At 39.6% G+C, this 12,983-nt stretch overlaps 1 protein-coding gene across 3 annotated transcripts in view; it reads right to left on the bottom strand.

The window, feature by feature from the left end:
- Nucleotides 1-12,983, bottom strand: part of KCNH1 (potassium voltage-gated channel subfamily H member 1) — a 331,725-nt gene that overhangs the window by 243,032 nt on the left and 75,710 nt on the right. For 2 of the 3 annotated variants that reach the window (XM_074322079.2, XM_074322081.2), the window contains one exon: nucleotides 3,491-3,964. In XM_074322079.2, the coding sequence (XP_074178180.1) occupies nucleotides 3,491-3,964 (474 nt within the window). The remainder of the gene's footprint in view (nucleotides 1-3,490; nucleotides 3,965-12,983) is intronic. The other variant, XM_074322080.2, reaches the window with a different exon arrangement.

Raw genomic sequence — 12,983 nt, 5'->3', positions numbered from 1 at the left:
GTCCACCAACCAGTTTAACTAGTGTGCAAACATATTCCCAAACAGCCTCCAAACCAGATTATTACCATCAGACTGGAGAATGACGCAAATGTAGGCCATCTACATAAGTGAAACAAATTGAGCCAAAAGGGATCATTTGTGTGGCTTAAATCATGGAGATGGGTTATAGCCACAGGGCTAAATTCACAATTGCTGGCTTTAGCAATTTAACCTGGTTCTTTCTTGACCAAAGCCTTGGGTGGGTTTAATCCTTGAACTTCAAAAGCCCTCCACCCCAACACACATACCCACACCCCAAACCCACACACACAGATGGCAAAGCCATCACCACTCCTTCCCCTCTTCTTTGGTGGTCTCCACTGGGACACAGTTCCATTGGCATAATTAGGACATCAGAGAGAGTTCAGCTCCATGTATTTTTTATGAGGAATAAGTCAATAATTTCTTCTTTCTCCCCACATTCTCCCAGAGAAAGGGCCCTGACGCAGAGGGAGTGGCTATTTTAGATTAGCAACTCCACAACAGAGCTTGAGTAAGAAGATAGCATGTGCTGAACGTGAACCTGCTGAGCCATTATCAGAACTCTCCTACCAAGAGGATTTTCCCCCAGCCTAATCCAGGTTGGACAGGCCCCCCGCATGGCCTCCCCAACCTCTTCTAAGCCCACCAGCCCTTCGTGTCTACTAATTTAATGGTGTCTTTTACCAAAAAGTCCTGTGCCTGGAAAACCACGTTGCATCTGCCCCTCAGTGAGCATCTTAAACTGCCCATCATCTCATCACCAACACAGTTGCCTTGGGGAAAATGCAGCTCCCACTTCCCCGTACCCAGTGCCCAAGTGCCCCACACAATACCCAAGCCAAGGGCGAGCCATACACATCAGGAGCTTCTTGGCCAGTCTGACTCAACAGTATCCTTCAGTGTTTTGCCCCGTTTTTATCAAATCTGTCACTATTAAGAATAGAGAAGAATCAGAAGGGGACTCATTATGACTGTAACCATATGATTTGCTATGCCACTGTGAGTGAGTCATATTCTCCCCGAGTCTGTTTCCTTAGTTGTGAGTTAAGAGGATTGAACTAGATGACTTCTATGGTCCTACTGGGCTCTGACTTCCAGGAGGTCTACTTATCATAATCTGCTAAATGCCCCCACGCCATCCCACCTTGGGCCTCTCATTTGGACAGTCAGTTTGGAGGTGAGAATAATGCAGATGAGACTGTAGAACTCACCAGACTCTGCAGGTGGCAGGGAACTCCAATAATCCACTGCCATAATGCCATGCCTTCAGGCAGGTAAGGTAGTATCCTCAAGACGTAGATAGAAAAACTGTGGTCCAGAAAGGCTAAATGACATGCACAAACTTCCCAGCTGTCCTAATAGGTGACACCAAGAGGACTAGAAGCCAAATCTTCCGTTTCCTCGCACTGATCTCCCCCACTACCACCACTTGTTATGAAAAGGCACTATTTCAGGTGTCAGCCAAGGCTTCAAAAGGAATTACTCAATATGAAATCCAGTCTTTGCAGAAGCAAATTATAGCTATAGCCCCCTTAATATTCATATTATTATTTATGATCATGAGATGGCAGTAAGAGCTTTGATGCTAAACCCTTTGCCAACTAGAAAGCTGCAGATAAATGATGTTTTTCCTACCTACAATCTATTTCATGAATCTGGAAATCAGAAACCATGTCAGGGGTATTCATAATAAATGGCAAAGGAGTTCCAACCCAACATACACAGAGCCTGGGGAGAAGCTCTCAGCTCTGCTAACCTACAGGTAATCTTGACACATTTGCATATGTGTTTATAGCTCTGCCAATATTTAATAGGAAGCTGTGGAAGTCGCAGAACTGTCCTATTTATCTGAAAACGTCAATGCCACTACTATAAATAGGGTTTAATTGAAAAACCCAAGTGGTTTTTAAAGTTAAATTTCATTTCCCATAAGTGTGTACAAGAAGCTCTTCTAGGTTGAAATAATTCATTTGAATTATCTAAGCCAAAATGCTCATATTTTCCTCACTAACATAAAATTTTCTAGAAATGTATTCACAGAGAAAAATATTCCCAACATGTACTAAAATGCACATTTAAGGAGCCCAACATTCACTTTAGGGGTGATTTTGTTCTTGTAAATGATCCGTCTCAACTCACTTAATCCCCCTATTAAAATCTACACGAGCCACCCAGAGAATTATTCCTTGGAATTTTAAAGTATAATGAAACACACCATACAGATAAAAGCAGGGGTTGCTCTGAGTCTAGAGCATCTGAAAATCAGCTCCTCTTTACTGGAAGGAGAAGTGGTACTAGGTAGTTGGGTTCTCACAGAGGAAGGCGCTGAGCTCAAGTTCGCACCAATCTGTTCCTTCCAACTATCCTAAGGCTGAACCCACCAGCCACTTAGCCCTGAGAGGGTATTTTGCCTCAACTCAGCCTCCTAGATGGCTTCCTGGGGTGCCTACCTAGTTAACAGGGAAACCGGACTGAGACCTCTGAGCCCCTCATTATCTGAAATAAGGAGGACCCATTGCTGCCTGAGGAAGAACTGCCTTATCTTAATCCACCTGGAGTGTCAATCACAGTAGGAAAAGGGGAGAACAATTCCCACAGAACACTTAAAACTAGATAAGAATCTGACCTTTTCCTTTGCCAGGACTTGACATCCTAGCGTTTTCAAAGGAGAAAAAAATCACTTTCACCAGCCCAGCGGCCCCTTCCTGCGGCAATGCGTCCCAGGCACCCATTTGCTGACTACTTAAGCATGTCCTAATTCCAACACATTTACAGAGCATTTATCTTCTTTTAATTCCTTCTATTGCCTGCAGGACTAACAATCCAAAACAGTGTAATCCAGCAACAAACAGCTCTACACCTCTCAGCCACAGCCTGACTACCTCAGCAAATTTAGGCAAGGGAAAGTATGGACATCTGAACGTCACTGGTCACCTCCGAAACTTAGTTTAGCAAAGAAACTCATTCTTTTCCAACATTTACACTCCCCTCCCCAACCCCCACAAAAAATAATTAAATAAATAAGCAAGCAAACGGGGAGAAATGGCATCCTTGTTGTTAGTAGTTAATTAAACTGAAACAGCCAAAGGTCAACAGCAGATGGTAGAAAAGTCCCCATAATTAGAATAATCCATAGGTAGACATTCAGCAATTGCATACAAAGTGGAAGGTTCAGCAAAGCAGCGGAAATGCATTCTGCAGCCCCACCACCCCTGAGCCAGTGGCATGCACTCCATCCACATGGCATCAGAGGGACGCCTTTGGTCTCTTCCACACCATTCACTGACATGCAGGACCTCTGAACCTCCAAAGGCAAGAACAGCAGGCAAGGACATCAATCCAGCATGCTCCCTCTGTTCCAGACATCAGTCATGCTACTTCCCACCCACTAATTATTCTTCTGTTGACCACCCACATTTAATTCAGCTTTAAAGACATGACAACAAGGTCTGAGATTTGAGGGATGTACCTGACTCTCTCTCCCCTCCAGGGGTGGTGGAATCTGATCAGCAAAACCAATCTTCCCTGGATCACCCATAAAGGCACTAACCTCATCCACGTTCTCAAAAGCGTTGATGACATCATATGGCAAACAGGACAGAAGGTCAATCACAAACCATGTCTTCAGGTAGTTCATGCGAATGAGTTTGGGGTCAGAAATCACCTCCCCCGCTGGTCCAACAAAAGTGGTGTGAAAATTCAGCACAATGTCCACCAAAAAGATGACATCCACGATGCTATCCACAACCAGCCAGGCCACGTTGTTCTGCCTGGTTTTAAAGGAGACATTGTAAGGGACCAAGATGGCTGTGTAGAAGGTTAAAATCAAGATGATCCAATCCCACGTGGTCTTAAAAACACAGTAATGTAAGATGATGTGAGGGGGAGTCTTTGGTGCCTCTTGCTTATATTGGGGAAGGATGTCTGAGCCCAGCTGCAGGACCTGTATAGAAAAACATGGCCAAGAGAGAACGAAGTTAGGATTTAATTGCAAGCATCTAACCAGTCAGCATCTGTCACCGACACATACTTGTGATGCTCCGGATAGATCATTAGGTGCAAACACAATACCAGAAAAGTATGGGAGAATGGAAGTGAACATTATCATATAAATAATCACAATGAAAAATGGCAAACTACCGTGTTTCCCTGAAAATAAGACCTAGCCGGACAATCAGCTCTAATGCGTCTTTTGGAGCAAAAATTAAAATAAGACCCGGTCTTATAGTCCTATAGTATATTATATAAGACCAGGTCTTATATTAATTTTTGCTCCAAAAGACGCATTAGAGCTGACAGTCCAACTAGGTCTTATTTTCGGGGAAACGCGGATTTATTTGGAATACTGTGCCAAGCATTGTACTAAATACTTCACATACATTTATTATCTCACTTAATTCTAAATACAACCTCATTTTATTAACCAATTATTATTCTATGTGACAAGTGAGAAACTGAGGATCAAGAGAATTATGCAACTTTACTCAACAAACATTTATTGCTCTCTGCCAGGAACTATTCTAGACATTGGACAGACGGTAAGGAATGAAACAGCATGATTCCTGCTCTCATAGAGCTCAGTCTAGTAGGCAAATCAAGACACTTTCAAGTTGCGATAAGAGCTAAATAAGAGGTGGTGGGGACATACAATGGTTTGATAGAATGCAACTTGAGGAATAGGGGAGGGAGAATGTTTGAACTGAAATATGAGTGACAGCAAGGAACCAGCCATTCAAACTTATATGGAAAAATTATCCTAGGCAGAGAGCATAACTAGTATAATGAACACAGGGTGAGATAAGCTTGACATCTTCAGGAAAACAAAGAAGTCTGGCGTGACTGACACATACTGAATGAGGGGGAAAGGGATACACGATGAGCTCAGAGGGGAAGCAGAACCCAGATCACGCAGGACCTAATGGACCGTGGGGAGATGTTGGATTTTATTTTCAGTACATCTGAGTATAACTGGAGGGTTTTAAGCAAGGGAATAAGCTGATGCATATTTTAAAAAGATACCCCTGGCTGCTGCATAGATAATGAATTGAGGCAGAGGATTAGAGGGAAGAATACAATAAAGAAACTTAGAATAACAACCTGGGGGAAAGATGGGTAATGGAGAAAAGTAGTCCAATTTTGGATATATTTTTGAAGTAAAACCAACTGAACTTGCTGATAGCTAGAAAATGAAGAAAACAGCAATGAAAGATACCCACCTCTTTATTCCAAACACCCATCATAATAGTTGGCCCCGAGTAGGTACTACAGGACTGTTTTTAAGTGAATGAATGAATTTCAAGGTCATGCAGCTAGCAAAAGATGGAACCAGGATCCCAAACTAGGTCCAGCTTGATTAAAAACACATGCTGTTTTACAACAAGGTTACATTTCCCTAAATAACAAGCTTTTAATGAAGCAGACTCAGTGAAGGAAGAAGTCTAGAGAAGCTTGGCTCCAAGACAGTATCACAAATGGGTTTCACCTCAACAGTCAAAGGTAAAAAGTTATGATTTCGGAGGCCAGGCCAAGCTGGAAGGGACCCTTCCCCACCCCCACCCCAGCTGTTCCTCGGTGCCATTTACAGGTTCTTAGCAATCTATGCGTGAAACTTCCTCTTATGTCATGAGAACTTCTTTTTCCCTACAGAGATTAAAGACTTGTTAGTGAATAGAAATAATCTGAATATTCCTGTTCCCCCTGTGATTGGCCCCAGGCCCTAAAAGGTGACCAAAAATAAAGCTTGAAATCCAAAGTGCCCAGTATGCATCTTTGGCTACAGGAACTGTTTCCCCGCCCCCCACCCATCCCACCAATGCACAGAGCTCTTCTAGACATGGAATTTTAATTTCTCTCCCTGTGAAAACAACCTATACAAGTGTGGTTATCAAAGATTGGGCCCTGAGACCTCAGGCAGGAAAAGGGATTGACCTGTAATAATAAAGCAAATAAAATTAACTGAATGGGACTTCAGCTTCTGGAAAGAGGGAGTAGATGTACTTTTCCCTATTCCTCTATCTAATTACAACTAAAAACTAAAAGCCCTGGACATTATACATAAAACAAATGTAAAAAGACTCTAAAAGGTATAGAAAAGAGAGCAAACTGTCTAGGAATGACACAGTGGTGAGGTCACTGAGTTTTCTTTTTGTCTCATATATTCCCAGACTTGAAGGTGAAGAAGTCAACAACCTGGAAACACAAATGTGTGCAGATAAAAACAAAAAAATCCCAACAAAAGCCCACTCTATGTAGCAAAAGCATTGGGAAAGGGCAGTCTCGAAAGACAGAAAACTTTTAGACAGTAACTATTTTGCTATAGCCAAACACCACAGAAAAGGCTGCAGTCCCATTCCAACCCAGACTAGCAAAAGCTAGATTATGGAAGCCTAGATTTCCCCTTTCTTGAGGCTGTAATGAAGCACCCAACCTCGTTCTCTTCCCTACTGTGGGTAGTGACAGAGATAGTCCAGTAGAGACTATCCACCTCCATCCAGCAGTAATGAAGCACCCCTTCTCCTCCTCACAGGGGTGGGGTCAGAGGAAGTCTAGTGGAGAATCAGGATTTTCACCACTGCCCAGGGGTAATGAGGCCACTCCCCTCCTCAAGCCTGGGAGGAATCAGTATAAACTTAGCAAGGAGCTGGAACTCTCACTCTCACCCAGCAGTAAAAAGAATGAGCCCCTCTCATGTGTCAACAGAGGCTGAGTTGGAAACCTGGACTTCTACCCCAACCTGGCAGAAATGAGGGGATGCCTTCCCTTCCTCTGCTACATCTGTGTCAAAGGAAGCCAAATTAAAGAAAGGTTTAAATAAGATCCAGAGTCTTATAACTATCCCAAATGCCCAGGTTTCATTTCAAAATCACTCATCATAGCAAGAACCAGGAAAATATCAAACTGAATGAAAAACAGACACTCAATAGATGCCAACACCAAGATGACAAGGACATCAGAAATATCTAACAAAGATTTTAAAGTAGCCATCATAAAAATGCTTGAACAAACAATTATGGACACACTTGAAACAAATGAAAAAAATAGAAAGTCTCAGCAAAGAAAAAAAAGATATAAAGATGAACCAAAAGGAAATTTCAGAACTGAAAAATAAATAAGCAGTTTTTAAAAGTCAATGGATAGGCTCTATAGCAGAATGGATAGGACAGAAGAAAGAATCAGTGAACTTGAAGACAAAACAATAGAAATTACTCAATCTGAACAGCAGAGATAAAAAGGCACGTTACATAATGATGAAAGGGGTGAGTCACCAAGAAGACACAGAAATCCTCATGTGTATGAATCAAACAAAAGAGCTCCAAATATATGCACAGCAGAAATTAATAGACCTGAACAAAGAAATAGACAAATACACACTCTTCTTTCAATCACTGACAGAACAACTACCGTGTTTCCCCAAATATAAGACCTAGCTGGACCATCATCTCTAATGTGTCTTTTGGAGCAAAAATTAATATAAGACACAGTATTATATTATATTATACCGGATCTTATATTATATTGAAATAAGATTTGGTCTTACATGAATTTCTGCTCCAAAAGATGCGTTAGAGCTGATGGTCCGGCTAGATCTTATTTTCAGGGAAACACAGTAGGCAGGAAATAAGCAATTGGAATTGTTGAGAAGAACTCAACAACACCATCAACCAATAGGATTTAATCAACATTTATAAAACATTTCACCCAACAAGAGCAGAAAGCACATTCTTTTCAAGTGCATGTGGAACATAATTCAGGAGAGCCCATACGGTGGTCCATAAAACAAACTTCAACAAATTTAACAGATTTGAAACCACATGTAGTGTGTTCTCTGATTATAATGGAATCAAACTAGAAATCAGTAACAGAAAGGTAACAGAAAAATATCCAAACACTTGAAAACTAAACAACACACTTCTAAGTAATCCATGGGCCAAAGGAGAAGTGTCAAGGGAAATTTTAAAATGCATTGAACTCAATGAAAATGAAAATACAACATCTCAAAATCTGTGGGATGCTGCTAAAGCAGAACTAACAGGGAAATGTATAGCACTAAATATTTACCTAAGAAAAGAAAAAAAGTCTTAAATCAATAATGTACACCCCCACCTCAAACTCCTATTTAAAAAGGAGCAGAATAAAACTAAAGCAAGCAGGAGGAAGGAAACAAAGTTAAAAGCAGAAATCAGTAAAACTGAAAACAAAAAGAAAAATTAAAAAAATCAGTGATCTTTGAAAAGATCATTAAAATAAAAATACAATTGACAAACCTGTAGCAAGACTGAAAAAGGAAAAAAAGAAACAGAGACACAAATTACCAATACCAGGAGTGAAACATGGGATATAATTATAAACCCTAAAGATATCAAAAAGATAATAAGGGAATGCTATAAACAACCCTATGTGAAATAGTTCTTGAAAAACACAATTCATAGTCCTATAAACTATTAAGAAAATTGAATGAATAATTTTTAAAAACCCAAAAAAGAAATCTTCAGACCCAGAATTTTAATGGATAATGGTACCAAAATTTAAAGAGGAATTAATAGCAATTCTAAATAATCGCTCCCAGAAAATAGAGGCAGAGGGAATACCTCTCAATTCATTTTATATTACCTGATTCCAAAACCAGACAAAGACAGTACGAAAAAAGAAGACAACAATGCAATGTCTCTCAAAAATACAGATGAAAAATTCTTAAAAAATAGTAGCAAATAAAACTCAGCAATATATAGAAGGATGACTAATTGGGGTATATTCCAGGGTTTCAGTACTGATGCAATATTCAAAAGTCAATCAATGTAATGTGCCATATTAACAGGCTAAAGAAGGACTATTACATGTCCGTATCAGTTGATATAGAAAAAGCATGTGACAAAATTCAAGAATATTCATGATAAAAACGCCCAGAAAAATAGGAATATAGGGAAACTTCTTAAACTTGATGAACAGCATCTATAAAAAAACCCTACAGCTAACATCATATTTAATGATGAAAGACTGAATGCTTTCCCTCTATGATCAAGAATAAGGCAAGACATCAGCTTTCACTACTCTTATTTGACATAGTACTGACACTGCAATGAGGAAAAAAAAAAATAAAGGAAATAAAAGGCATCCATATCAGGAAGGAAGAAATAAAACTGTCCATGTTTGCAAATGACATAAAGGTACAGATAGAACATCCCAAAGAATCTATATATAAATTTCTAGAACTAATAAGTGACTTCAGCAAGGTCACACAATACAAAATAAACATACAAAAATAAAAACACCAAAAATATATAACACCATTTATAATTAAAAAAACACTAAGGTACAAATATAAGAAAACATAACTAGGACCTACCTATATGCTGAAAACAACAATATCCTGATAAAAAGAGATCAAAGAAGATATCTGGTGATGGAAGGAGAACTGACTCTGGGTGGTGAACACACAATGTGATATATAGATGATGTATTATACAATTGTACACTTGACACCTATGTAATTTTACTAACGATTGTCACCACAATAAATCTTAATTAAAAAATTTTTTTAAATAAATTAAACCTTAAAATATGCAAACACAAAGATATAAATAAATGAACAGGCATGCTGTGTTAGTAATTTAGAAGACTAAACATACTAAAGATGTCCATTCTCTCCAAATTGGTATACAAGTTTAGTGCAATTCCTATCAAAATGCCAGCAAGAATTTTTGGAGATATACACAAGATATACATAAATTTTATTCTTAAATTTATATGGACAGGCAAAGGAAATGGAAAAAAATTTTGAATTAAAAAACTAAAGTGGGAGGCATCAGTCTAGCTAATTTCAAGACTTGATAGCTACAGCAATTAAGACTGTGTGGTATTGATAGAAAATAGAATCATAGATTAATGGAACAGAATAGAGAGCCCAGAAATAGAGCCATGCAAATATGCCCAACTGATTTTTTTGCAGTGGTACAAAAAAGCAATTCGGTAGAGGAAAGACAGCTTTTTCAACAAATGGTGCTGGAGCAAACGAAATTTATAAGCATAAATGGAAGAAAAAGGAACCTCAATATAATTCTCATATCTTAAATAAAAATTATCTCAAAATGAATTGAAGATTTAAATGTAAAATGTAAACACTTTTAGTGGAAAAAAAAAAGGCAGAAAACCTCTGGGATCTAGGGTTAGGCAGAGTGTTTTTAGACACGATACCAAAAGCACAATCCATAAAAGAAAAAAATTGATAAATTGGACTTCATCAAAATTTAAAACTTTTATTCTGCAAAACATTCTGTGGGGAGGATGCAAAGACAAGCTATGAGTTGGAGAAAATATTTGCAAACCACATATCCAACAAAGAAATAGTATCTAGAATATATAATTTACAATATATAATTGCAAAACTCAACAATAAGAAAACAAACAATCCAATGACAAAAAATCACAAATGGACATTTTACCCAAGAGATGGCAAATAAACACATGAAAAGGTGTTCAACATCATCAGCCATTTGAGAAATGCAAATTAAAACTACAATGAGCTATCACTACACACCTAGAAGAATGGCTAAAATAAAAACATCGTGACAACACCAAATGCTGGTGAGAATGCACATAAACTAGATCACTCCTATATTGCCAGTGCAAATATAAATTGGTACAGCCACTCCAGAAAAGAGTTTTGCAATTTAATAAACAACTAAATATACAACTACCACATGACCCAGTAATGACACTCCCGGGCGTTTGTCCCAGAAAAATGAAAATTTATGTTCACACAAAAATCTACACATGAATGTTTATAGCAGCTTTATTCGTAACAGCCAAAAACTGGAAACAACCAACATGTTCTTCAACAGATGAATAGTTAAACAACTTGTGGCACAGCCGTTATCATTAAATACCACCACTCAGCAATAAACAGGTTCAAACTACTGATACATGCAGCAACTTGGATGAATCTCCAGAGAGTTAAAAACACAATGCCCAAAGATAGTATACTATATGATTCCATTTATATAACATCCTTGAAATGAAAAAACTATAGAAATAGAGAACAAATCAGTGGTTGCCAAGGACTTAAGGGGAGAGTGAGGGTAGGAAGGAAGTAGGCGTGGCTATCAAAAGGCAACAAAAGGTATTCTCAAGGTGGGTGGAAATGTTCTTGACTGTACCAATGTCAGTATCTCAGTTGTGACATTGAACTACACTTGTGCAGGAAGTTACGATCAGGGGAAACTGAGTAAAGAAGACGTGGGATCTCTTTGTAATATTTCTTACACCTGCATGTGAATCTATAGTTATCTCAAAATAAGAAGTTTAGTTTTAAAAACTCAGCTGAATATAGATGAATTATAAGCATTGTAAGGCAGGCATCCTGGGCATTCTACTAAGGGAAAGGCAGGAGAAAGGGAAGTGAGTTATTTAGGGTGTTATTGTACATTTACAAAATACAGTCTGAATGATAAGACTATTTAGCAAGGACTGAAAAGGAGCCACAAGCAGGTAGCCACCTGCCGACTGCACACCAAGGTCGCCTGGGGTTCCAGGGTTCTTGGTAACAAGCCCTCAGGAGGAAATGCCCTTTCAGAGAAAAATGGCTGTTCCTGTGCCAGTGTGATATAATCCATTATTATTTCTAAGTGGATTTCCCATTCTGATGCTTTCCAGGACACTACTCGGCCCAGCTTGAGTGACGCCTGAGTCAATAGTGTCTTCATACCTTCCCCAAATGCCAGGTTGACCACAGGCGCTCCCCCTGCTGCTATGCCTGCCCATGTGTTCAAAGGCCACTGCGAGAGGCACTAGGCTAAGCAAGGAGGGTTGTTGGGACTGGTTTCTCTCTTTCCCGCCTCTGGGATGTAGCCTTTCATTAATACATTGAAACCATAGGGAATCTGCATTCCGGGAATAGACTGGGATGCCAGGATATTCGATTGGGAGAAATGTGACACATCCTCTTTCCAAATCTTTATGCGAAAGACTACAAATGATTCCCGTAAGGCGAAGCTTTTATAGTCTGATTTGAGATCCTATGTATTTCACTCTCATATTATCCCTTTAGCAACTATCTATGGAAAACAGAAAACAGAAATTCCATGGACTGAGTTCTTCGCTGCAGAAAGTCAATATCCTTAAGAAAAATTCCCTAACCAAAAAAGTATTTTGTATCCAGTTAAGTATCTGGCTCCAATAGTCATTTCAGAGCACAGTGACAAATGACTAATTATTCATGGTGATGAAAAAGATTCCCATGAGATTGGCCCACGTTCCTCCTCAGAAGTATTAGTATGTGTGGGAATGAATTCAGGCCAAGACAACAGGTAATGGACCACTCTGATGAACTCCACGACTGCCATCCTCAGGAGAAAAGGCTTTCTCCGGCTCCTTCAGAATATCATTATTTGGAAAATGGTTAGTGTCCTCCAAAGGGAGAAAGTCTCTGGGTACAGAGTCAAGAGACAGGACACCAAACTTGTGACTAGCCATAAGGGGTTTGTCCTATGTTAAATGCTCAGCGATCCTTCAGAAGTTTGCACAGAAACAGCATCATGGGGCGTGGACACAGAACGACCTGGTATAGTGGTCCTGGTGACCACAGCACTTATCAGGATGAGCATGGGCTTCTAGCTTCTTCCATTTGACTAGTCTTGTAGAGGGAAGCTTCCAAAGGCAGACAGCTGGTAGCCCTTCCAGAATGTACCTCCTAAGAGGGGTTTGTATCTGTCTTCTATGCCCATCAGACTGGTCGTCCCCCAAACACAGATATGTTTCCCCCAGTGTGACACCACTGGTTCGTGCTCTCCCCGCAATACCCAGCCCCAGGCTCTGCTGGCAGGAAGTGCTCATTACAGGCCGTTATTGATGAGGCCAAAGAATATTCATTTTAAGACTGATTCTGAAAGGAAAATATAGTTACATCTTCTCCCTAGACGAAGAACAGGAAAATTGGACTAGCTATCACATTTCTCTGGGACTTTTAC

Source organism: Rhinolophus sinicus, chromosome 11 (assembly GCF_057876585.1).
Source record: "Rhinolophus sinicus isolate RSI-liver-muscle chromosome 11, RSI-T2T, whole genome shotgun sequence".
In the NCBI taxonomy this organism is placed as follows: domain Eukaryota; kingdom Metazoa; phylum Chordata; class Mammalia; order Chiroptera; family Rhinolophidae; genus Rhinolophus; species Rhinolophus sinicus.
This window is presented reverse-complemented; position numbering and strand designations above follow the sequence as displayed.